General features: G+C 42.9%; 1 protein-coding gene and 1 pseudogene across 11 annotated transcripts in view; both read right to left on the bottom strand.

The window, feature by feature from the left end:
* The window catches only part of ATP6V0A4 (ATPase H+ transporting V0 subunit a4), an 84848-nt gene that overhangs the window by 50026 nt on the left and 9371 nt on the right, over positions 1-25451 (bottom strand). The window contains exons 2-14 of one of the 11 annotated variants that reach the window (XM_049095239.1): positions 23060-23142; positions 16532-16561; positions 15042-15136; positions 14863-14928; positions 14673-14768; positions 14200-14284; positions 13746-13848; positions 11838-11971; positions 9957-10035; positions 9604-9698; positions 4792-4917; positions 3864-3958; positions 2497-2623 (exon numbers count right to left, since the gene is read on the bottom strand). In XM_049095239.1, the coding sequence (XP_048951196.1) occupies positions 2497-2623; positions 3864-3958; positions 4792-4917; positions 9604-9698; positions 9957-10035; positions 11838-11954 (639 nt within the window). In that variant the 5' untranslated portion in view covers positions 11955-11971; positions 13746-13848; positions 14200-14284; ... (3 more) ...; positions 16532-16561; positions 23060-23142. Of the gene's footprint in view, positions 1-2496; positions 2624-3863; positions 3959-4791; positions 4918-9603; positions 9699-9956; positions 10036-11837; positions 11972-13354; positions 13389-13745; positions 13849-14199; positions 14285-14672; positions 14769-14862; positions 14929-15041; positions 15137-16531; positions 16562-23059; positions 23143-25451 lie in introns of all 11 variants that reach the window. The other 10 variants (XM_049095240.1, XM_035699730.2, XM_049095241.1 and 7 more) reach the window with 10 other exon arrangements.
* Positions 10152-10235, bottom strand: LOC112651088 (U4 spliceosomal RNA; annotated as a pseudogene).

Genomic DNA, 25451 nt, shown 5'->3' with positions numbered 1-25451 from the left:
AACTGGAGGGGTTCCTCGCTGGCTTACCTGGTAGAGCATGTAACTCTGGATCTCATGATTATGAGTTTGAGCCCCATATTGGGTAGAGAGAGTACTTAAAATCTTTTTTTATATTATTATTTATTTGAGAAAGAGGGTACACATGAGTTGGAGGGGCAGAGGGAGAAGCAGACTCCCCACTGAGCAGGGAGCCCAATGTGGGGCTCAATCCCAGAACCCGGGGATCATGGACTGAGCCAAAGGCAGATGCTTAACCGAGTCACCCATGGGCCCCAAAAACAAAACCTTAAAAATAATTACAACTGGAAAACTTCAGCTTCTCCCCGTTGATCTAAGTTTCATAATTCTTTATGGTTGAGGGCCAGGTCACTGAGACAGGCCAAGATAGCCTTAAGTGACAACCCCCTAACTGGTTACACCAGCCAGACCACAGCTGAGCCCATATTCATCTCTAACACTATATTTTAAGAGGTGGGTTCATAAACAAGAAACCAAACAAAAGTGAGGAACCAGGATACTATAAGGCTTAAAATGAGAATAGCATAACTAGCTCACCAGAGTTAACTCATATACAATATTTACATTTCAAGGGTAAGTGAGGGTGTTCGATGTTTCACAAAGGTAAAGCCATGTCTAATTTCTGACTCTCTCTCTCATAGGAACACTGATTAAAATGCAATTCTAAAGTCCAAGTTTGACAATTCACAAGAAAGAACATGTATTTCACAAGCATATATGAAAATGTTCCAGCAAAGAAATGTGCTGTTTCGCTCTTATTTAGCTTAGGGTAAAGGGGGGTAAAGGTAAAATAATGAAATCCATTTTTGGAAAAGTTAAAACCAATCCACTGCACTCACTACCTACAACTCAGGGCATTGGAATCACGTACAGCCCACTGAGAAGCCATTTGTCAGGACCCATCAAGTGTCATGAAAATGCCCCACACCCTTTAAGCCAGCAATCCTATTTCCTTGAATTTACATCTCACAAGTAATCCAAAAGAAAATAAAAATGACAAGCATGAAGATGCTCATCACAGTGTCTCTATTCTGGAGAAAAATTGGAAACAAAGCCCATAAGTAGATAGACGAGGTCACGTCTACACAATGGAAATCTTAGGCATCAATTGAAAAGATGATAAAAATGAATCGTCTCTTTGGCAGCTGCTCATGGGAGCTGAGAAGGGGTATTTAGGCTTTGGGGGGCTGCCTGCTTTACAGGATTTCCAAAGGTTTTGTCCAACGATCCCTGAATCTCTCAGGTCTTCTTGTCCCCTAATCCACCAGAACCAGGAATCTTCTCTGACCTCCTGTCATCTGCTCAGTGACCTTCAAATATCAACAGGCTAATGTCATCTTTTCTCAGATGCCTACTGTATACAAATACTCTCTCTACATCATGATTATTACATATCAAAACATGGTGGTGGAAAGTGATGATTTCACATCCATTTTTAAAATAGTATCTATAAGGGACACATAGTGATATAGAGGTAAATTGTATTCTCTAAGATCAAGAGAAGAAAAAAAAAAAGATTCCATGTTTATCATCACAACCTGCTCATGGCTTACAGATGAGAAAATACAAGAAAAAATAAGCTTTCTTCTCATTTTAAATTTCATCCAATTGTGAAATTGTTTTCCATGAAAGAAACTGAAAATTAATTTTTTCACCTCTATTCTGGAGAATATTACAACACTTAGAAATAAGCCCAATTTGGAATTAAAAAGCAAGCAGCTGGAACACCTGTGTGGCTCAGTGGTTGAGTGTTGGCTCAGGGTGTGACCCTGAGGTCCTGGGATCAAGTCCGCCATCGGGATCTGCATGGGGAGCCTGCTTCTCCCTCTGCCTATGTCTCTGCCTCTCTGTGTCTCTCATGAATAAATAAATAAAATCTTAAAAAAAAAAAAAAGATTGTAGGGCAACCTGCTGGTGCTCAGCAGTTCAGCATCAACCTCAGCCCAGGGTGTGATCCTGGAGACCCAGGATGGTGTCCCACATCAGGCTCCCAGCATGGAGCCTCCTTCTCTTTCTGCCTGTGTCTCTGCCCCTCTCTTTCTGTGTGTCTCTCATGAATGAATAAATAAAATCTTAAAAAAAAAAAAAAAAAGATTGTAGGTTTTCTTTTTACAAATTGGGGGGGAAGAGGGATCCCTGGGTGGCGCAGCGGTTTGGCGCCTGCCTTTGGCCCAGGGCGCGATCCTGGAGACCCGGGATCGAATCCCACGTTGGGCTCCCGGTGCATGGAGCCTGCTTCTCCCTCTGCCTGTGTCTCTGCCTCTCTCTCTCTCTCTCTCTCTCTCTCTCTGTGTGTGTGTGACTATCATAAATAAATAAAAATTAAAAAAAAAAAAACAAATTGGGGGGAAGAGAAAAGAAAGGCAATAGATTCTAGGTTCACAGAACTGAAGATCCCCAGGCTCAGAGGAACCCCCTCCCCCCCATGAGGGCCCCAGGAAGCTGAGGAGAGAGTTCCCCATGGCCCCCAACACCCACCGTGACGGGATCCTCCAGAGTCGTGTCCATCTCACTGAACTTCAGGTAGATATTGCCTCGGCAAACTCTCCACAGCAGCCTCTCAAAGGAAGCCATCCGCTCCCGGTTAATCACCCCAGCCGTGAACCTGGGTGGTCACACAGGGAAATGCTGTTGAGGCTCAGGGAGTGGGGTGCAGGGAGAAGCCCCCAAGGATGTGAGGACGCGCCACCACGAGAGGAAGGCCCTCTTCCCCCTGAGCACAACTCAAGGACTCTGCTCTAGCTGCCAGGGGTCCCAAGGCCCTGTTGACCTCCTGTTTCTTCTGATGTGTTGAGCACTCCTCAGTCACCCCGAAACAACACAGTCACTCCTTTACAAGTAGATGTAGGACAGCCTATCCATTATGGCTTCAGAGCTAAAGAAAGGAACTGTTCCAATTGCTCAACCCTGGGCTCTATGCATTTTTACAAATAATGTGCTAGAAGTGAGACATATATACCGATTTGGTTCATCTCTACTTTTAAAACCATCCAGGTGTCTAGATAATTTCCAATGGAAACTTTATATTAACTTTAAAACGGTTACTTTCATTGCTCTTTCACTTTCAACATATGCTAATCCTATATTACCTTCTGAGCAAGTATTTTCAATGAATATGCAACAATTTTACTTGGACATTGAATGAAATCCCACTGTTTTGAATCACCACACATTTTAACATATTAACTCCTTCCTGTGGTGGACGTGATCCTCTACCTACCTCATTTCTTTTTTTTTTTTTTAAGATTTTATTTATTTATTCATGACAGTCACAGAGAGAGAGAGAGAGAGGCAGAGACATAGGCAGAGGGAGAAGCAGGCTCCATGCAGGGAGCCCGATGTGGGATTCGATCCCGGGTCTCCAGGATCGCACCCTGGGCCAAAGGCAGGCGCCAAACCGCTGCGCCACCCAGGGATCCCTAACTACCTCATTTCTAATTGCACTTCAAACAGCCAATTCAGAATCTATTTTATTACCATAACAGTATTTCCAAGAAAAGGAAGCAGAGAACAGTTGAGAAAACCCATCTAAATAATCCTTGCCACATCCTTCCTTCCTAGGAACAACACAAACATTGTATTCTTCAGACTCTGGGAATGTTAGTACTACCCTTTTGCTAATGGTGAACTATCTCCCACTCCACCAACCTGGAAAGGTTACCCTTGGGTTTATTATTGTGTAGAAGCCTATAATCATATGAAATAGCCCTCATTCCAGGGGTTTGTTCATTCATTCATTCGTTCATTCACTCACTTAAACCCTCAGGGAAATCTATCACACTCCAGGCACAGCTATGGACCAGAAACCCATCTACATGTAACTTTCTGAGGATAGTCACACTAACCCCAGCTTTCCAGTCACATATGCAGGCACCGTTCTTAACTCCAGGAGACCAGAAGTGTCTTCCGTAAAGAAGTCATCAGCTAGGTTGGTTTCCGTCTGAAAGTCAAAAAACCACTGCTTTCTCTTAAACATATTTGGATTAGCTTAAAAGCTCCCTGTATCTCAAAGGTCTTTTTTTTTTTTTTAATTTTTATTTATTTATGATAGGCACACAGTGAGAGAGAGAGAGGCAGAGACACAGGCAGAGGGAGAAACAGGCTCCATGCACCGGGAGCCCGACGTGGGATTCAATCCCAGGTCTCCAGGATCGAGCCCTGGGACAAAGGCAGGCGCTAAACCGCTGCACCACCCAGGGATCCCCCCCCCCTTTTTTTTTTTTTTAAGATTTTATTTATTTGATGGAGCAAGAGAGTACAAACAGGGGGAGTGGCTAAGGCAGAGGGAGAAGTAGGCTCCCTATTTAGCAGGGAGCCCAATGTGGGGCTCAATCCAGGACCCTAAGATCATGACCTGAGCCCAAGGCAGACACTTCACTGGCTGAGCCACTCAGGCATCCCAGGTTTGTCAATTTTTAATGAAACTTTAATTTTCCACAAATAGTTACTAGAATTCAAAAAGTAGAGTGCTCCTTGCCAGATCAAAAATTTCCCAAATCCCAAATCTGCCCTAACTCACTGTCGTGCTTTGTTCTGACTTCCACTTCTATCTGAGTGTTCAGGGCACAAGCTTTCCAATGAGCACTGTAATATTTTTGTTTTAGTTCAAATTGGCACCATGTTTCACCCAGAATACCCTCCCCCTCACTAATGACCTTGGTATGGGGCAGAAACAAGAGTGATTTAGGCATATTCCAACCAGCCAGTGTTCAAAATGGACACTTGAGACTCTGTGGGTAAGATCCCTTTAATCAACAGTCCCCAGACAACAACCTCAAAGAAGTCCTGGGTTTTCTTCAGGAGATGTTTGAGTTCCGTCAGTTCTAGGAAACTTTTCTTCAAAGCCTGCTGGTTCTGGTTGGCTTCCTGCAATTCTCCTTCAAGTTTTTCTAGAAGAGTCTATGCAGAATGGAAAAAGAAGGGAAAGCAAGCAGACAGTGCTATGACACTTACTGCACATTCATCAATACAAATAACTAAATATAAGAGAAGAATTCAGTTTTTTGTAATGTAACTGGAAGTTGAGTGGCTGTCCCATCCAACTCAATAGGATTGTAAAACTATAAGGTAGATCCATTTGCATCCAATAGGGAAGATTTGAATACACTCTAGGGGGATGGAAATCAGCTTACTGAGGAAGCCAAGGCATTTCAGCAAACTGCATGTCTCTCCTCCATCTAAAACACTTAAAAAGGGAAGCTGGAATGAATTTACATGTCGAGAACCTCTTCTGCCTCAAACACACTGTAACGATGAAATAAAAAAAAAAAAAAAAAAAAAGGAATCACTAGTTCTGGGTTGGAGTCTGGAGAACCAGGTACAAGCAAGTAAAAAGGGCTATCCAGAGAAGTGTGAACAGAACAAGGCCAGAAGACAAAAACAGAGGTAAAAAAAACAATCTTCCTTCCAAAATGAGCCTACAAAATGAGTAAGTATCAAGCATAAATCTAGTAAGAAAAATCACCATCAAGATCAACAATCAGAACACAAATTCACACTGGGTGAAATCATTTTTATGGAGTAGTCTGCAGGGAGCTTGATACAGGACTTGATCCTAGGACCCTGGGATCACAATCTGAGAGGAAGGCAGACATTCAATCACTAAGCCACCCAGGTGGTCCCCCACTTTTTAAAGAGATTTGGTAAATAATTTAAAAATGTAAAAGCTCATTTCTCATTTATCCAAATGTCCATCAACAAAAGAATGGATTAAGTTCCATAAAGTATGGAATATTCAAGGATTTACTTTCAGAAACAAAACAATATGGTGTCTTAAAAAAATAAAATGATGTAAGAAAACAGCAAGTTGCAAAAGAATAAACAATAATTTCATGTATATCTAACATGTGCAAATCTAAATCATATGCTATTTAGAAGACTATATGTGTGATAAAACTATGAAGAAACAAGGAAAAGAAAAATGCAAAATTCAGGAAAGTGATTATCTCAAGGGGTTGAGGAGGGGGATGCGGGGTAGGAAAGGAAGGGGAAAGGCTAGAGGAGGGGCTTTAAGAACCCCACGGTATAGTCACCCTTTAGGTCCTACAGGGTGATGGCACTCCGTGTTTGCTATATCATTCTTTATATTTTACACATATTTTCTAAAAATTCTGTATCAATTCAATAATTAACAAGAACAACTGCCAGTAAATCAGCAACCACAGTATGTGAAAATGGATTAAGGTCACCTAGTAAAAGACAGAGATTATTGTGATAGATGTTTTTTTAATCTACCTAAGAGATACTCTTACCAAAGAGATTAAAAAATAAACCAGGGCAGCCCCGGTGGCGCAGCGGTTTAGCGCCGCCTGCAGCCCAGGGCATGATCCTGGAGACCCTGGATCGAGTCCCACGTCAGGCTCTCTGTATGATGCCTGCTTCTCCCTCTGCCTGTGTCTCTGCCTCTCTCTCTCTCTCTGTCTCTATGAATAAATAAATAAAATCTTTAAAAAATAAATAAATAAAATAAACCATAAAACAAAGATATTCATGCAAATATTAGTTTGCCTCCTCCACAACCCCCAAAAGCCTATTAATATCAGACAAAATTGAGCTTTTAACTTTTTTTTTTTTTTTTTTTAATATCTTATTCATGAGAGACACAGGCATAGACAGAGAGAAGCAGGCTCTCCTCAGGCAGCCCAATGCAGGACTCAATCTTGGAACCCCGGGATCATGCCTGAGCCAAAGGCAGGCACTCAACCCCTGAGCCACTCAGGTGTCCCCTTTAACATTTTTATGATAGAAAATTTTTATGATAGAAAATTTTATATATGTTAGGTGGAGAGAACTGTGTCATGAACCCACATACACATCACCAGACTTCAATTTTATCCCACCCCCTCCCTTCCCAGAGATAATCACTACCCAAAATTTTGAAGCCTATTTTTTTGTTTTTTAGAGAGAAAGGAAGAGAAAGAATCCTAAGCAGGCTCCATGCTCAGTGCAGAGCCCAACATGGTTTGATCTCACAACCCTGAGCTATGACCGGAGCAGAAATTAAAAGTTGGACGCTTAACTGACTGAGCCACCAGGGAACCCATCACTACCCTAAATTTTGAACACTAACTATAGTGGCACAAAGTTGAGGGGAGAAAATGAAATCCCCATTTCTTAACCTTTTGCTCTATCTACTATCCATGATTCTATTAAAAAGAATGCTGCCTTTAAAAATATTTTTGGAGAATCATGTATTATTTAATAAACAGTTTACAATATGATAGTAAATGCAAAAGTAGAAAATTATAATATGGACGATGGACATGTAATTACATAAACATATAGCTGATAAGAACAAAACCTAAAAACAGAAAAGTTAAGGCAGTTTTTGCTGAGATGGTAGGTTTTTTTTTTTTTTTTTAAGATTTTATTTATTTATTCATGAAAGACAGAGAGAGAGAGGCAGAGGGAGAAGCAGGCTCCATGCAGGGAGCCCAATGTGGGACTCAATTCCCGGTCTCCAGGATCACGGCCTGAGCCAAAGGCAGGCGCCAAACCGCTGAGCCACCCAGGGATCCCCTAGATTTTTTTTTCTGAATTAATATTTCCTCTAGGATTATGAAAGCCTCTTTAGAAATTCTGCAAGGCAAGAGCCCAAAGCTACATGTGTACTCTTGCTGGAAGGATTCCTCTCCCTAGGAGGAACACTCTATTGCCAGTTGAATCAATCTGTCCCCTTGAATAATGATTAGACAGATATTGCTACTCATAAGCTCACATCATTCTAATTTCATCTTTACAATAAACAATATCCTGCGATGCCTGGGTGGCTTAGTTGGTTAAATGTCTGACTCTTGGTTTCAGCTCAGGTCATGACCTCAGGGTCGTGGGATTGAGCCCTACATTGGGCTCCATGCTCAGCATAGGGTCTGCTTAAGACTCTCCCTCTGCTCCTTTCCCCTCCTCGTGCTCACTCACTCTCTCTCTAAAATAAATAATCTTAAAACAACAAGAAATAATAATATCCAAAAAACACACTGATTAAGGACGACTTGGCATACATCTGATTGCCTCTTATCTAACTGGTTATTACTACAAGTGTATGAGAGTATAGAGTTTCAAAACCAACCAGTCAGGCAATACTAAATTCATTTGGATGCACTGATTTTTTTTTTTTCAATGCGTTGATTTTTTTTTTTTTTAAGGTACTGTGAAACATTATAACCAACTCAACGTCTCCCAAAATATCCAGGCTTTAATATGACAGGATCCAAAATATTTTCCAGGGAAGTTACCAGTCTCATATCTGTCAGAGTATCTTTATTTATACTACTAATAGCTTCAAAAATTCCAAGAATTTTAAGTTATCTTAAAAGAAAAAAAAAAAAACAAACCCAGCCAGAGATAAGGCTCAGGCAGTGAAGTTTCCCTACCTTCCCACTTCCTCTTCTGAGGATAAAATACCCATTCTTTTTTTAAAATCAAGATCTCCAAATCCCTCCAGGATCTAGTTCTACCTACCTTTTGACATCCTTTCCCATTGCCTCATCCCTTTCTCTATCACCTCCTCTAGAAGCTTCTAGAGGGCATGGCCATGTTTTGTTTCTTTCTAAGGTATCTTGTGCATGGCGAGCACTCAATGTTTTATATAAAGAAGTAGAGAGGAAAAGTAACAGAGAGGCCTGCCAGCTATAATGTCCTTGGCTAAAGAAGGCAGCTAACCTTGGCACAGTTGATTCCAGAAGCCAATCTGAGAAGCTTCGGTCTAGGATGGATTCAAAGCAACAGCTATCTTCCACCAGACAGTTAGCAATAATCGCACCTCGGATAAACCTCATTGGCTACCTCATTGGCTAGGATACTGCCACTGCGCAAAGCTATCTCCTACCAGACAGATAATGAGGTAACCTCCCACTGGATCCAGCAATTTCACTTCTGGGTATTTATCCGAAGGAAATAAAATCTCTATCCAAAAAAAAAAAAAAATCTCTATCCCGAAAAGATACCTGTAGTGCATGTTCATTGCATTTACAGTAGTCAGGACAGGGAAACAACCTAAGTGTTCATCAACAGATGAATGGATAAAGACTCCTGGTGTATGTATACAGTGGAATATCACCCAGCCATAGAAAGAAGGAAATCCTGCCACAGCAACAACATGGATGGACCTTGAGGGCATTATGCTAAGTGTACATCAGGCAGAGACAGACAAATACTTCATGATCTAGCTTATATGGGGAATCTAAAAAGACAAAAAACAAACAAACAAACCACACAGATACAGAGAACAGATTGGTAGTGATGGAGGTTTGGGGTTGTGACATGGGTGAAGGTGGTCATAAGGTCTAAACTTCCAGTTGTTAAGATAAATAAGTCCTTGGGATGTAATGCACAGTATGGTGACAATAGTAAAGGAAAGACAGAAGAAAACGAAGAAAAACAAAAAAAAAAAAACAAAAACAAAAAGAGAAAAAAAAAAGAAAAAGAAGAACACCCCATAATGCCAGCAGCTTAAGTCTTGTTCATGACCACCATAGAAACAAGACTTTGCTGCCTCTAAGAATTTTATGCCCACAAAGGAAACCACTCCTCAAAGTGGGCTGAGTTCCTCCAGGACTGCCTTGGGAGACATAGAAAAGAACCTACCTCCAGCGTAATCATTTCCCGTGGAAGAGGGGTTGGTGGGGGCCTCTCTGGCAATTGAGCCACAATCTCATTTTGCATCTCATCTTCCAGAAAACCTGTGGGATGAAACCCCACCAGATAACCCAAGGTGATGGTGTTTTCTCACCTAAGAAATGGGTCCCAGCAGACCTGGGATTTTCAACAGCCTCAGCTGCCTGAATTGCCCCAGGGACATGCCACAGCATCTGGATCCCAACCCTCATTGCCCCACTTTGTCTCTAGACAAATAGGAACATATTTGTTATAATCCAGCCCAGCAGACCACTTACCTCCCCACCATTCACACTTAAAAAGTAAACAGAAAATTGGCTTACGGAGGATTCTCTCCAGTGACTCACATCTTCTGACTTCATTCACAAATTTCCTTTGGAAGCTACTCACATTCACATTTAACTAGAGCGGGAAGAAACCACAAAACACATATTGGTAGCAACAGCCACCAACGTACTCCTGTTGGTTTTGTGTTTTGATTTTTTGTGGGGGTGTGTGTGCTGGAAAATGTTGCTGGAATCATTTTAGGAATAATTTTCAATTAGCAATAATCACACCTCGTAAAAACTTCATTGGCTACAGAACCGCCACTGCACAAAGCTTCATTTTAGGAACAGATATTTCCATGTACAAGACAAGTGAGTTACAGGCAAAACCTTGATATTCTTTTTTTTTTTTTAAACCTTGATATTCTTTCATGTAATCTCCCATATGCCTCAACTCTGGCCTTCATACAATTCTAAAAGATAATCCTCCCACAGAAGAGGTTCCCTTGCTTTTAGCTGCATTTACATCCAAATGAGCCTTGAAATCCTCAATAGTCTTGAATGTGACAGGATCTTAAATTTGCATAGTTCCATGCAACCTTATCACAATCACCAACAAAAATTCGGCATCCTGCCCAATCAATGTTACTGAGGAACTGCCTCACCTCAGGTCCTATGCTAGGAACTAAGGATGAAAAGAACAAGATGTGATCCTTCCCGCAGGAGCTTAGTTTTGACCACGATCTTGGTGAGGAAGAAAAGGAGTAAAGAGTCCAATTTTCTAAATCGGATTCAAAAAAGCTTGGTAAGGATCTAAACCACCTCTGGGAAATAAGATCCCAACATCACTCTCCAGACTGTCCAGCCCTAGAATATCACCATAGGGAGACTGTGCATTCCAGGATACTTTGTCCTCAGACTAGTTAAGAAACATTGGTCTCTATTCTCAGAACAAGGTTTGGTAATCCACATGCCCATTGGAGATATCGGATTCTTTGTGCCCAAGATTGTGAATCTGAGAAACCACCAAGGAGCCGACACCGATGCAAGTACATGAGGGTTTATTTACAAGCTCAAGCTTGGGTCCAAGTATACTCCACACAGCAGAGCAGGGACTTGGACCCCGAGACTAGGAAGCACAGCAGTGTTATAGGGGCCAGTGGCCAAAGAGATTGTAACATATGCAGAAAGTTGCACAGTCATATTGGTCCACACGCAGGTGGCCAACTGAATTACGATTCACCTTATAGTGACCATTTGAACTAGCCTATTATTTGGTTAGAATCCCCACACAGGTTCGGTGGGCAAAAGAGGGGTTTTCATTCCTTGGCTGGTTAAAGGTCAGAGGTCCCGCATTCCTAAGTGTGCTAGTTTCTGATAAGGGTGTTCTTAATAGCTAAACTAGGGTGACGGAGTGTCTTAAACAATAGGCAGGTCGTGGGGGGGAGGGGTTGTACATGAGATGGCGGGGTGTAGCACAAAATGGAGTTAGTCCTGCTCTGCTTGTCCAGGGGTAGGGGGTTCTTGTTAGATTTCCTGGGTCCCACATTCCCCCCTTTTTCAGAGGATCCTTTGCAGGACCCAGTCATGGGTCCTGGGCCCCTGTTGACAAAGGCAATGGCCTTAATTTTTCTCGGCCTCCACAATACTACTTAGGAAAGAAAGTATAATACGAGTATGGACTAACGAGTATGGACTGCACTGGAGCTTCAAAACTTTCCTACAGAGGAGTTACAGATGGAGAAAAGAACAGGTTTGCAAGTCACTTGCTCCGTGTTATCATAGATCTTAGCTAGAACAAGTAGAACCACACAGAATTCCATCTATCCTGGCTCAGTGCTCTTCTCCCTGTACTTAGTTCACTATCAAAAAGTGGTGTGAAAGATATATCTACTCCCACCCCACCTTCCTCTGGTCTCCCAAGAATGCAGCACTTACATCTTTGAACTGAACCAATCCGAGCTCCCCAAGCTCAGCCACGCAGCAATATGCAGCCTCCACCTGGAGGAACAGTTGGGACAAACACATCTCCTCGCTGCGAAACACAGATGCCATCTTGACCAAGCCTTGGTCTGCAGGAGACAAAGATATTGGAGAGAGTAAGAGTAGGACCTTAGTATCTAAACTGGTTTTAGTTGCATATTAATTAATTAATATCCAACTTGAAAAAAAATATCCAATAGGAACAGCTCCTAATTTTAAAAAACATGAAATAGCACTTTTCACCACCTATTGCATTGGCAAGAGATTAAAAAATTATATACTCCTGTTGTATAGACTCTTACAGCGAGAGCATTTTCATACACTCAGTAGTTGATGTATAAATTTGTACAGCTTTTTCAGAGGGCAATTTGTCAGTGTCTATCAAATTTTATATTACTCATACCCATGATCCAGGATTTCCGCAGCTTTTCATCCAAACTCAGAGATGTATGGGAAAATGGATGCACCAGGATGTTTCTGATAACGTTGCATTATATAATAATTTTAATAAATGGGCCTAACCTAGATATCCATCAACAGGAGAGTGATTAAGCTGACCCTCAGGACCCTGTGCAGTCAGCCAGAATGAAATAAATCTGTAGGTCCTCTATATGGAAAAAAGGTATTCATGTAGAATCCATCCCCATCGAAGACCCTCTGGACTGCTCTACCATTGCCAAGCCAAATCATTTGCCCCCAGAGACCAACCTTCTGGTAGAACTACCACACCTCCAGAATGGGCCCCTTTTCCTATTTCATTTTATAATGTATAGAGTAGCTACTGTTTGCCAGGCACTGGGTTGATCCCCTCTCTGCTTTAATTCTTCTATCATCTCTATTTCTCATAGAATAGAGCTAAAACTCTTGATTTGTCCAACAAAAGGCTGCATATCTGGCCTCTGCCTTCCCGTCCAGCTTTGTTTCTCTTCACACTGCTCTCCAGATACACTGGATTTCTCCCAGAGCTCTCTCCTGCCTGAGGACCTTTGTTCACACTTTTCCTAGATTTGGAACCTCACTGTCTTCCTACCCACCCAGCACCCCATGCACCCAACATAATCCTGTCATTGAAGCCTCAGCGTAAGGCTCCATTTCTTCCATAAGCCACCACCAGGTGAACCAAATACTCCCAGAATATAAATCATCAGCAATTACTTAATGTTTGTGTTGCCCACTAGCCAGTAAATTCAATGAGGTTAAAACTATGTCATGTTTTCTTTTCTATCACCAGCCCAGCTCAACCACAAAGCAGGCGCTCAAAAAATATTTCCCAATTATTGACTAGAGCCCAAACATCATCCCTCCCTCCAGAATGCAAGGCCGGGGCCTCCATGCTTTGCCTTTTGACACCTAGATAAATCAAAACAATTCATACTACCCTTTCTGACAGAGAAGACAGTGGGTTCATCAAAGAGAGACACAAGGCATTAGCATCCAGCAGACCAAGAATACGGTGTGAAAAGCCTACTTACCCCAGCACTGTCCCAGCAGGTCCTAGCGGGGCATCTGCAGGAGGGCGAGGGCTGTGGCTCTTTGCTGCTTCCTCCCTCAAGCAGGGAGCCCCTGGGCCAGCCTTGTTTGGTCAGGGCTTGTGAATGGCAAGCCCAGGACCAGCTCAGGCTTGGGGATTCCTCAGGTGGCTTCCCTGAGGCCAAGAGCCCCTCCCAGTACTCCTCCCTGGGTGCCTGCAGAGCCTAGAGGCAGCTCTGTTGCATCAACACCCGCCTGTGGGTGAAGACAAACCTGCCTCACCGGCCAGCCCTGCTCAAACTCCCTCCCTCCCCCAGCCACCTGTGCCCAGGGCCACGACCTTGGGGCCCCACCAGGAAGCGGTAACTTTGTTCTCTAAGGAAAGTACCTTACCCCACAGTGAGCAGAAGTTTTGGGAGACGTTTCTAGAGGCCTTGGAGGGTCCCAGACACGAACTCCCAGGGTGTCTACGAAGCACACCAAACACTCCTTGTCACTGTAAAAACGGAATCGTTTTAGAAATGACTTAAGTGTCATGCCCACCATCCTAACACCAACTATCTTCAAAAACACTTTACTTTCAAAAGAGGAGACGCAGATAAGTACTCAGTGGCTAAAGGTCAACTTCCAACATGGCCCAGGTTGGCCCTGGAGATACAGGGCCAGACATGAGTATTTCCCCTTTGCCTTGAGAATGGCTGCCTTCCCCATTTATTTGGTGGAGGGGTAAGGAGCAGAGGAGTGTCTCCTGGTTCAGGGGTTACTCTGCTGTGGCACCTTCGTTCCCGTTAATTAGCTTGGCAGCACAGCTTTCCCCATGTGAAGGCAGATCCCCATATGTACCCACCTGAGGTGCCCGGGAGATGTACCTTCTAGAAAGAAAAGGATGCTTCTCTTTGATTTTACTTTTTATTATGGAAAAATTAAAGCACCTGCAAAAGTGCAGAGGACAAATATAAGGAACCCCTGGAGACAGGCCACTGAGCATCACCTGCTGCATTTCGCATCATCAGTACCCTCACCTGCCTCTCCTACCCACCGCACACTATTTTGTAGCTAATCCCACACCTATTATATCTTTCAAAATATTTCAGTATCTCTAAAAGATAATCATATATGTGTGTGTAAAATACACACGCATGTGATACCATTGTCACACCTAAAATGCAACAGTAATTCCTTAATATCAAATATCCCATCAGTGTTAAATTTCCCACGTTGTCTGCAGGCTGTCTTTTGAATAAGCCCCTCAGGTGGTTCCTGTGCATCATCAAACTAGAACTATTGCTGTTGAGAACACCGTGAAAAATCTAACTTTACCTCGGGAGGCAGCAGGGTGAAGGCAGCCGGAGCAGATGAGCCGAGCAGATGCTGCTTGAACCCAAGGCAGTGGAAGCAGCTGGACTGTAACTAGGCCTGTAGGAAGGATCATGCTTGGGTTCCTTAAGCACCAGAGCCTGGCCGCAGCCCCCCATCCCAAAAGCGCAGAATCAATGGAGTCCAGACTCACCTGGGCAAAGTTCTGAAGGCTGAACTTAGGAGCCACAGAGCAGAGCTGAAGGATTCAGAGCGAAAACTGCAAAGAGAACGACCAATGTGGATTCTGCTTCTCTAGCCAGATGAACTCGAGGCCAGGGGAGCCCCTGCCCCAACACGGGCCTCCCCTCTCCTGCTCCTCCCCCTGCCCACCTCTCATTCTACTCTTCATCCCCTCCCGGATTTGCTGTGTCTCCCCGTCAGTGGGTGGTGTAGCCGTCCTTGCATGTTCCAGGGCCCAGGAGTCACTGAGGGGCAGATAGAGGAACAGCACATCTTGATGGTTAAGAGCAGAGTATAGACCCAAACTGCCTGAGCCAGGATCCCAGTTCTCATTTACCACGTGTGACCCTGGGGAAGAGATTTAAGTCAGGCTCCCAGGGCCCTCCTCTGCAAATTATAATAGAATATTAGCGACACCCAGGTGGCTCAGTCAGTTAAGCATCTGTCTTCAGCTCAGAGGTCCTGGGATGGAGGTCCTGGGATGCTTCTCCCTCTCCCTCTGCCACTCCCCACCCCCTACCACTTGTGCTCCCTCTCTAGCTCTGCCCTCTCTCAAATAAATAAAATCTTTAAAAATATATATTATATAATTATTTTGAATGTAAAAGTATAGGAGGGAGAATGTCTTTCAAGGCTTGCTTTTTTTTTTTCCCTCCTCAAGCCCTGAGTGGCAGGTGCAGACAGGCAGCATGCCCATGGAACACATGCAAGGCAATAAGTTAGTGCAATCTGTCTGAAAGGCCATTTGCATATCCTTTGACCCTGTAATCCCACTTTAGGAAACTGAGCTAAAACTAAACAACCTGAACATTATGCAGACAACAAATATTGGAAGACTCTGCAAGGAAGAGAGAAGAAGACAGGCCCTCTAGGAATCTCAGAGTCTAAGGAAAGACAGAGGTGAGTTTTCTGGGGTTTCTTTTGCTTACTATATTCTACAGAAGCCAGCAAGATAGGCAGATAGAAAAAAATCCCAAGGGGATCCCTGGGTGGCACAGTGGTTTGGCGCCTGCTCTTGGCCCAGGGCGCGATCCTGGAGACCCGGGATCGAATCCCACGTCGGGCTCCCGGTGCATGGAGCCTGCTTCTCCCTCTGCCTGTGTCTCTGCCTCTCTCTCTGTGTGTGACTATCATAAATAAATAAAGAAAAAAATATAAAAAAAAAGAAAAAAATCCCAAATAAATTCTGTTCTCTCTAGTCAAGGGATCAGAGAAGGGGTAGGCTAGCAAGAAAGAAGACTTTCAGGTAATAATCACTCTAATCCAGCCAAACACCATGGAAAAAAAACTGTGATCCCATGACCACTCATGCCAGCAAAGCCCAAGTGGAAAGCCTAGACTTCTACCCTCACCCAGATGTACCAAAGCAACACTCCCCGGTAACATGTCAAAGTGCGGAGTCTGAAATCCTAGCCCCACACATAACAAGGCACCTCTTGTTAGCCTCATTAGATCAGAAGAGATCTAATGAGAACTTTCCTGACTATCCATTGGTAATGAGGCCACCCCTTCACTGAGCGTGGAGGTCGTGTGGAGTAACCAGGCACTCCTCTTCTCCCAGACGGGGTCATATCAGCAGAAGTCTAATGAATAGAAGAATCAAGGAGGAGAAACCACTCTTAGCTGATTTCAAGACTTACCAGACAGCTGCAGTAATCAAGAGTGTGGCACTGGTGGAAACATAGGCACATAGGTGAATGAAAGAAAATAGAGAACCTTTGTCAACAAATACAAATTAAAACCATGAGATACCAGTATATATCTATTAGAACAACTCAAATAATAGTGACAATTCCAAACACTGGCAAAAATGTGGAAAAACTGGATCTGTCATGCACTGCTGGTGGAAATGTAAAATGGTACACTCTGGAAAACAGTTTGGCAGTATTTTAAAAGGCTAAATATGCATTCTCCTTAGGGCCCAGCAATCACACTCACGCCATTTATCCCAGAGAAATGGGAACTTCTGTTCACCAAAAAAAAAAAAAAATCTGTATGTCAACCATAGCAGCTTTATTTGTAATAGCCAAAAACTGGGAACGACCCACATTTCTTACTTATGATACATCCATACCTTAGAATATTACTCAGCTCTGAAAGCAATAAACTACTGATAAACACAACAACTTGGATAGATCTCAAGGTGATCACACTGAAGGAAGAAAAACCAATCTGAAAAAGTCACACACTGTATGATTCCAGTTATAACATTCTCTACATGACAAAAATTATAGGGATGGAGAACAAATTAGTGGTTGTTAGGGATAAGAAGCAGTGGTGATGGTGGTGGTGGTGGTCTGTGCGGATATGCCTATGAAGGGGTAACATGAGGGAAATCTTTCACAACAAACAATAGTTCTTTATCTTGACTGCGGTGCTGGTTTATATGAATCTATGCATGTGATAGAAATGACGTAGAAGGGGATCCCTGGGTGGCTCAGAGGTTTAGTGCCTATCTTTGGTCCAGGGCGCGATCCTAGAGTCCCGGGATCGAGTCCCAAGTCAGGCTTGTGGCATGGAGCCTGCTTCTCTCTTTGCCTGTGTCTCTGCCTCTCTCTCTCTCTCTCTCTCTCTATGTCTATCATGAACAAATAAATAAAATCTTTAAAAAAATTTTTTTAAAAAGAAATGACGTAGAACCATATACAAGATTTCTATCATTGTCCATTTCTCCATTGGTTACAAGGGGTCTAAGGGATATATGTATCTGGAGATGTGTGTTCTAAATAAAACTAGCCCAAGAGATTTGAGTGGCCCCAGGGGAAAGACAATTCCCCAACCTGAGACTCATTCCTTCACAGCAAAATGAAGATACTGAGACAGATTGGTGGTTTTCAAACTAGTGCCCAGAACCCTGGGGATTTTGCAGAATCCTTTTCAGGGGCCACTTTGAAGAAGATCGAAAGGGTCAAGGTGGTTAAACTATGACACATATGTAACAGAACACAGGGCAGCTATGAAAATAGCGTGAAAGGCATTCTACTGACAAGGAGTTATGTCCTTGGTACATTGTTGATTTTTAAAAGGAATTTTATGAAACGGTATATATGGTATCATTGATTTTTTTCAACATGTGTGATCCACATAGAAAGATGTAGAAGGAATTATACTGAAACCATCACGATGGGTAGGGTTTGGATTTGGATTTATGTGCTTTGCCCTTGTCTTTATTCTCTGATATTTCTGTAACAAACACATAAGGCTCCTGAGACACGTCTTAAACCTTGGGGCCAGATGGCTTTTGGATTTCAGAATGTTCTCTACTCAGAAAGTTAAGCTAGGTATATACTACATTTCATATATCATCCCATGGGCCCTGGCAGCAGCACCCTGTAATGAAAACATGTTAATCCCTTTGTACTTAAATATTTACATTCTCACTATGAAAGATCAATAGAAATGATACATGCCTCATGTTAAATCAGGTCAGATTGTGCTGCCAAGGCCATAAAACCTGGTTTTGTTTTCAGAGCTTTATGGATTTCTGGATTGCAGATTATGGTCCATAAAGACAAAAACAATACAGGAAATTCCTTTGGGGGTGGGAACTCTAAGACCTTGTGATACAATGTTACAAAATAAAATGGCAACTTGAGGGGCCATCATAGTCACAACTGTGTAAGTAGTAAAATGGGTGTGGAAACTGACCAGACAGGAGAAGAGACAGAAGGTAAGAGCTGTGCAAGAGTAAGGATAGAAATAGGGCGGATTTCACTGCCATTGAGCATTACCGGTACTATGCCAATCACAATGCTAAGCATCTACAGAAACTTCCAGAAGCAAGTCTTGATGTGGCCACCTACTCATTCAGTGGTTATTTACAGAGCACCTACAATGTATCAGGCTCTGTCTTAGGCTCTGCAGACACAGCAGGAAACACAACCAAGTCACTGCTTTCATGGAGCTTATGTTTTAGTGGAGGTGGGAGAGACCAAAGATAAATAAGTGTATGAGCCAATAGATACTATCTAAGGCGGATACATCAAGAACAGCATTGGGAGCATATCATTTGGAGATTTTGAAAGTAAAAGTAACCACAAGAGAAAATTGATCAAAAGTAGTTCTTAGGGAACAAAACCGTAGATGGAGCAGACCAGGAGACTTTAGTATTGTTTTTATAAACCCTTTGCACCACTTGATTTTTTAAATTTGACAAACTTGAAGAAAATCAAGCATTTCATCAAACCAAAATTTCACAGACAATAAAAGAAAACCATCTCAAAAATATTGATTGAGCAACTATGATGCACCAGGCAAGACATTAGGAGATTCTGGGTACAACATGGACAAAATAGTTCTTGTTCTGGAGAAGTCTAGCAGGGCAGTCAAATATAATAATCCTCGTATTGACGGCTAATATACAGACGATGCTTACTATGGGCTAATTTAAGACAAAACCCTAAGAAATAGGTAGTATTATTAAAATCCTCATTGTTATTGTTTGCCTGGTTTACAGATCAGGAATCTGAGACAGGTGACACATTCACGGTCACTCAGCTAGTAGGTGGTAAACTGGAGACTTGAGGGGATCTCTGGGTGGCTCAGCGGTTTAGTGCCTGCCTTCAGGCCAGGGCGTGATCCCAGAGTCCCACATCAGGCTCCCTGCATGGAGCCTGCTTCTCTCTCTCTGCCTGTGTCTCTACCTCTCTCTCTCTCTCATGAATAAATAAAATCTTTAAAAAAATAAAATAAACTGGAGACTTGAACCCAGAGAGTATGGCTCTAGAGCTAAGAGTCTCCAGTCTCAGTAATCAAATTCTTAAATAACCACAGAGACAAATGTATAATAACTGAGATGGGTACAGGGAATAAGAGAGCACCCCAGCTGAGCGTCTGCCTTTGACTCAGGTCGTGATCCCAGGGCCCAGGGATCGATTCCCATGTCAGGCTCCCTTCATGGAGCCTGCTTCTCCCTCTGCCTATGTCTCTGCCTCTCATGTGTCTCTCATGAACAAATAAATAAAATATTTAAAATAAATAAAAGAGAGCACAGCTCTCTGAGCTGCATACCCCAACTCTTCCTCCTTGGGGAAGGAAGGTAGTATAAACAGGGCACAAGGGGGTGGGGAGTGGGATCGCACTGGTGACGCCGGCAGGAGGAGGCATCGGCGATCTGTAGGCCGCATTAAGGACTGAGGCTTTATCACAGGAGCACCTGGCACCCTTGGCAGGTGTGGGGTGGGGCGGTCAGTGGCACAACCTAGAAAATGTATTTCTAATTGCAGAGTGGATGGGAGGGGAGGCAAGAAGAGCAGTAATGAGACGAGAGCTGTGTCCCAGGAGAAAGATGAAATACTGTTTTACTTTTAATATCCTGTGTGACAAAATGGAAAGCACACAGAAAGCACTTTTCTGGCAGAATGAAGTCAGAAGAGTGCTGGTGTGAGCGGCAAGCTGAATGAGCTGCTATTTTCATAGAACACCATCTTTACTTGAAAGAACAGCTGCCACGCTCTGGTTATTCAGACAGAGGCATTTGGCGGGCGCTTTCTCAGAAATGATCCAAATGGTTCTGTCATTTCAAAGGAAAACAACTGACACTGTTTGTTGCCAATGATGAAATTCTAACTTTCACACAACAATTAAAATTTTAGAAAACTTTCATGCATCCACATGAACTTGACAGCTTCTCAATGTTGAAAACTTTTTCTGATGAGGATATTTCTGTGGGGATATTTATAAACGTGATTTTTTTTTAAGTTATTGTATAATGAAATGTGATAGCATTTGGGAGATCTGAAAAACTCAGTGAACCAATGTTTCCCAAATGCCCAATGCATGATGCTATAGAGTCACATCTGGGGTGAATGGGTGGCTCAGTTAGTTAAGCATCTGCCTCCCGCTCAGGTCATGATCCCATGAGCCCCTGTTCAGCAGGGAGTCTGCTTCTCTCTCTGCCCCTCCCCCCTGCTCATTCTCTCTCTCTCTCTCTCTCTCTCTCTCTCTCTCTCTCCCTATCATGCTTGATCTCTCTTTAAAATAAAAAATCGTTTTTGAATCTTTATTTTTTCGTCTTCCTACCTTGAGAGAAGCACAAACTCTTCTCACTGTAGCATTCCAGCTGTTCTCTCCTTAAATCTCAGATGGAATTCATAGGTTTTCAGGATGATTTGAAAGTTATCTAGGTAAGTTGGTGGGGACAGGTGACTTGGTGACCCTACTCTTCTGCCATCTTGCCCCCATTTTTGAATCTTTAAAGTCACATTTGGACAGATGATCCAATGAAAGTACATGATTAGCCAAGGGACTGTAATGAGAAGGTCAATGGTTTGGCTTCTGATTCCACACGGCACCTAAACTTTTCAAAATTACTCCTTGTTAAGTTTTGGTATAGTATCATAGAAAAATGCACACCTGAAAATACTAGTAATACATTTTTCCCTTTTTAAAAACTGCATATTTATGCGAGGCCAGATTTTCATCATATATTTCGACAAAAATAACAGAGCAGCGAGTCCGAATGTGAAAATAGATTTGCAAATGACATCCAGCTGTCTTCTATTAAGTCAGACATTAAAGAGATTTGCAAAATAAAGCAATCAATGCTACTCTTTTCACTAAATTGTTTGTTTTGGAAAATACAGTATTTTCATAAAAATAGGTATTTATGTGAACATATAATAGGTTATTTCCAAATAAGGTCACATTCTGAGGTACTGGGGTTAGGATTTCAACACGTGAAAGCAAGGGGTGGTGGTGGGGACACATTTCAGTCCACAATAAGGGGGAAGCAATGGAGTCAGACCCAAGAGGAGAACTCCAAGGTCTCAAGGCCAAATAGAAGAGATGTAGCAGAAACAGAGATGGAGGAGGACAGTCAGAAGAAAGAGAATTCAAGAGAAGAAAGTGTTTCAAGAATGGTGGAGGGTTCACCAACCTCTGGAGGTTACTGGTAACCCTGACAGATCTACTCCAGGGGCAGAGCTTCAGGAGGGAGCAGGGCAGTAACTGAGAGGAAATTAGCATCCCAGGGGTGATGTCACTTGTTTTCTCAAGGACAAAATAGTTGATCATCCAAGCTAATTCTGTGAGCTCTAGTGGCCCAGCACATCTAGATACTGGCACCTTCTACTTTTCCTTACCCATTAGGTGCATGTGAGACAATCACTTTGAATCATACAAAGATAGTTTTTCCATTTCTCTGGACATGTGCTGGCTGAGTTGAGTCTTTTACCTGGAGCTTTTCATAGCATTGCTGAAGTATTGCAAGGCTGGAAGGGTTCAAGTGCTAGCAATCCCAGTCCGGAGAGTCCAAAACAAGAGTAAGCTTCCCAGATTCTCTACTGTGAATCTCAACATGGGAGGGAGAGCAAATGGGAGAGATCCCAGCACAATGATGCCCCTGAAGGGGTTCCCGGGGACCAGCGGGAAAGAGACAAAGATTGGGTCCTGACCACTCCCTGGAGTGGAGGTGCAGGCAAGCCAAGTAACTTATCTACAGCCAGGCAGTACCTCTCATTCCTTTGTCTCACTATTTCAAAAAGTAAGTCATTCTCCTATTAATGATTCAGTATATTTTTTTATGAATTCTCAAAATTCTCAACTCGATACCTTAAAGACAACATATTTGGCATTAGGTCTTGAGAGAAACAACCTTCTTAGAACAGAATTGGTCCCCTATGTCATCCAAAAGAGCACTGTTTTTGACATTTGGGGTTTAGTACCACTGATCCCATTCTTTGGACAAGTTGGAGGGCACGATGCCAGTTTGGGCCACTTTATACTTGTATATGCAAGTCTCCAGTGAGGTGCTTTTGTGTCCTGAAGACATCCTATACAATGGCTCTTGAGGAGCTAAGGAGGTGAGCACTCCACTTAACCCCTTCAAAATGGACATTCTTTTTTTTTTTTTTTTTTTTCAAAATGGACATTCTTTTAAACAAAGGGCCTCCTTTATTCCCATATCCCTATACAGGGGATTAGGAAGATACTGTGCACGCCCACATGTTCAGCGGTACAAGATCAACTTACAAGAGATCGTCATAATTTTAAAGACTAAAAGGAATAAGAGGAGAGCAAGCTAAAATGCTTGCAAGGAATTGAATCCAAAAATAACAATCTAGCGCAAAAGTAACAACCCGATTTTCCAAAAACCAGTGATAATTTTTCTGAACTGAACTCAAGCCAGATCATCTTCATTCAAATAATTGATTTTACCATCCACTTACCTAGCACTTCTCCACCATCATTGGTCAGACACTGACCCCACCATCCACAATCCTTCACCATATGCATTAACAGAGAGAAACTGCTAGAGACAGAAATAATGATTTGAGGTCACTAAAGAGAGGGAATGGCATTCAGTACAACCAGGCGCGCGCGCGCGCGTGCACACGCGCACGCGCACACGCACACACACACACACACACACACAGATGCAATTTGTTGACAGATTTGTTGCCCGAGAGTTTATGCCTTCAGCACACTGAATTCAATGTGATGTGTACTGAAACCAGGATCATCTCTTGCCACATACAGCCCCATCCCTGCCTGGCGGTAGACCATCTCCAGTCAATGTCACAGTACATAATGGTGCCATTTGACATCATTTTGGCCCTCACGGTTGTTCTACACCTTTCTGTCCCCAAGAGGATTCCTTGAAAAAGAAAGAGCCCCCCAGGTGGCTCTCAGTGACAGCCACATTCTCCTCCCCACTCCATCTTGCCCTTACCTCCTTCTCTCAGCACATGGCCACCTCACTCCTTAGGAGAAGACCCTCCATCACGGAACCTTCCAGCTGCCTTGTTCTCCACCTCCACATATCTTGGCCCTGTCTCTCTGCTTCTCCTCTCTCTAGAACACAGCTACTTTACACTCCTCTCATTTCTGTCTTCCCTTGCCAAGTCACAGAATGACTGGCAGTAAGATGTAGGAAAATAAAATTTCATCATGAAGAGAATGCCTCAAAGTTTGTCATGGATGCATTTTATCTTTCAGACCTCCAAATTTTTCACTTGAGAGCACCTCCCCACTTATTTGCCTTCTCTGTAATAATATTTACCCCAGACTCCACTGGTAAGACTCTTCTTGGCACAATTGCCACCTCTACTTTCTTCTCCATGGAATATACCACATTGTGCATAGAAGTCACAGAATCGTACCATGGAGGAAAATTTAGAGATCATTGAGTCCAATCCCCTTACTCTAGGGATGAGGAAACAACCCCAAGGAATGAAGGGATTTGCCTAAAATCCTCCAGCAAATTAGTGGCAGAGCTGGAAGCAGAATATGGACTCCTGACTCTCAGGGTCTCTTTACATCACCCTCTCTCTCAAAGGACATAACATCTGTATGCATTAGGCACTATGCATAGCAAAACCTCTTCTAGGGATAGCCTACCCCTCTGGAGAGTCCTGGGGACCCTAGACAAAATTTTTCTCACAAAGGATTGAAAGCAACATTTCCCTGGATTTTCCTCATGTATCTCCCTCCCAGAGAGCCCCCATCACATCTCTTAGGCAGCATCTTCACCAAGGTTACATGGCTTCCCCCAAGGTCACACAGAGGATGACAATATGAACATGGAATCCAGAACTCCCCTGACTCACAGCTGATTGCCCAGTCTACGGGCAGTCCAGACAAAAGACAGAGAGTAAAGTTATAGAAGCAACCAGAAGTACACAGCCACAGAGAAGAAGCTGAATGCTGGGAAAAAGCATCCAACAATGTCTGACTCAGCTCTCTGATCCTTTTTAGTCTCATGTGGACAAACGAAAAGAAAAATTGCCCAAGTGTTTATCATAAACATGTAGTTTATTTCCCCAAAACCTTAGCTTAAAATTACTCTTTGAGAACATACATCTCTGTTTATTAAACACAAAATGAATCTGACCACAAGCACTGTTGTGCCAACAGAAATATTTTGTACAAGTAGTAAGGCTGGAATGAAGAAGCCAGAAATTGCCAATCATGGAATTGTAGAGCTGGACAGGACCTCCCCTCCCACTGTTTATTAACTTCACCTTAAAATGCCCTTACCTATTTGATGCTAGTAACTCACTAACTTTTCTAACAGGTAGAGCTGTCCCACAGTGTAGCTGGCTGCCTTAAAAATTAGTTAAGAAACCTGCCACATAAGGCATTTTAGCAGAAGTCCAAGTAACAACCTTGAGAGGTGGGTGAGGTCAAATGCACCCATACCAAGCTCTCTAATTCACTACTTTCTTTGTAGAAACACATTCTTTATAGGCTAAGGATTGAACCAGATGGCCTATAGGTCCCTTTCCAACACTGAGATTCTATGGTTTTTTTTCTGTGTCTTACTTCCAGTCTTCTTTATGTCCTGAACATTCTGGAGTGTGTCTGTACATTCTGTTGTATACCTTGTGCACCTCAAAAATGGAGGCTGTCAATAAGTAGTCCTCTGTACCATATGCAACTTGAAATTTAATTTATTAAATTTGTTGTTGTTGTTGTTGGGGAAGGCACCTGGGTGGCTCAGTTGGTAAAGTACTGGTCTTCTGCTCAGGTCATAATATCAGGATCCTGGGATCGAGTTCCACATGGGGCTTCCTGCTCAGCAGGGAGCCTGCTTCTCCCTCTCTCCCCTGCTCATGCTCT

Source organism: Canis lupus, chromosome 16 (assembly GCF_003254725.2).
Source record: "Canis lupus dingo isolate Sandy chromosome 16, ASM325472v2, whole genome shotgun sequence".
Lineage (NCBI taxonomy): Eukaryota > Metazoa > Chordata > Mammalia > Carnivora > Canidae > Canis > Canis lupus.
The sequence above is the reverse complement of the archived record's forward strand: the minus strand, read 5'-3'. Positions and strand labels throughout refer to the sequence as shown.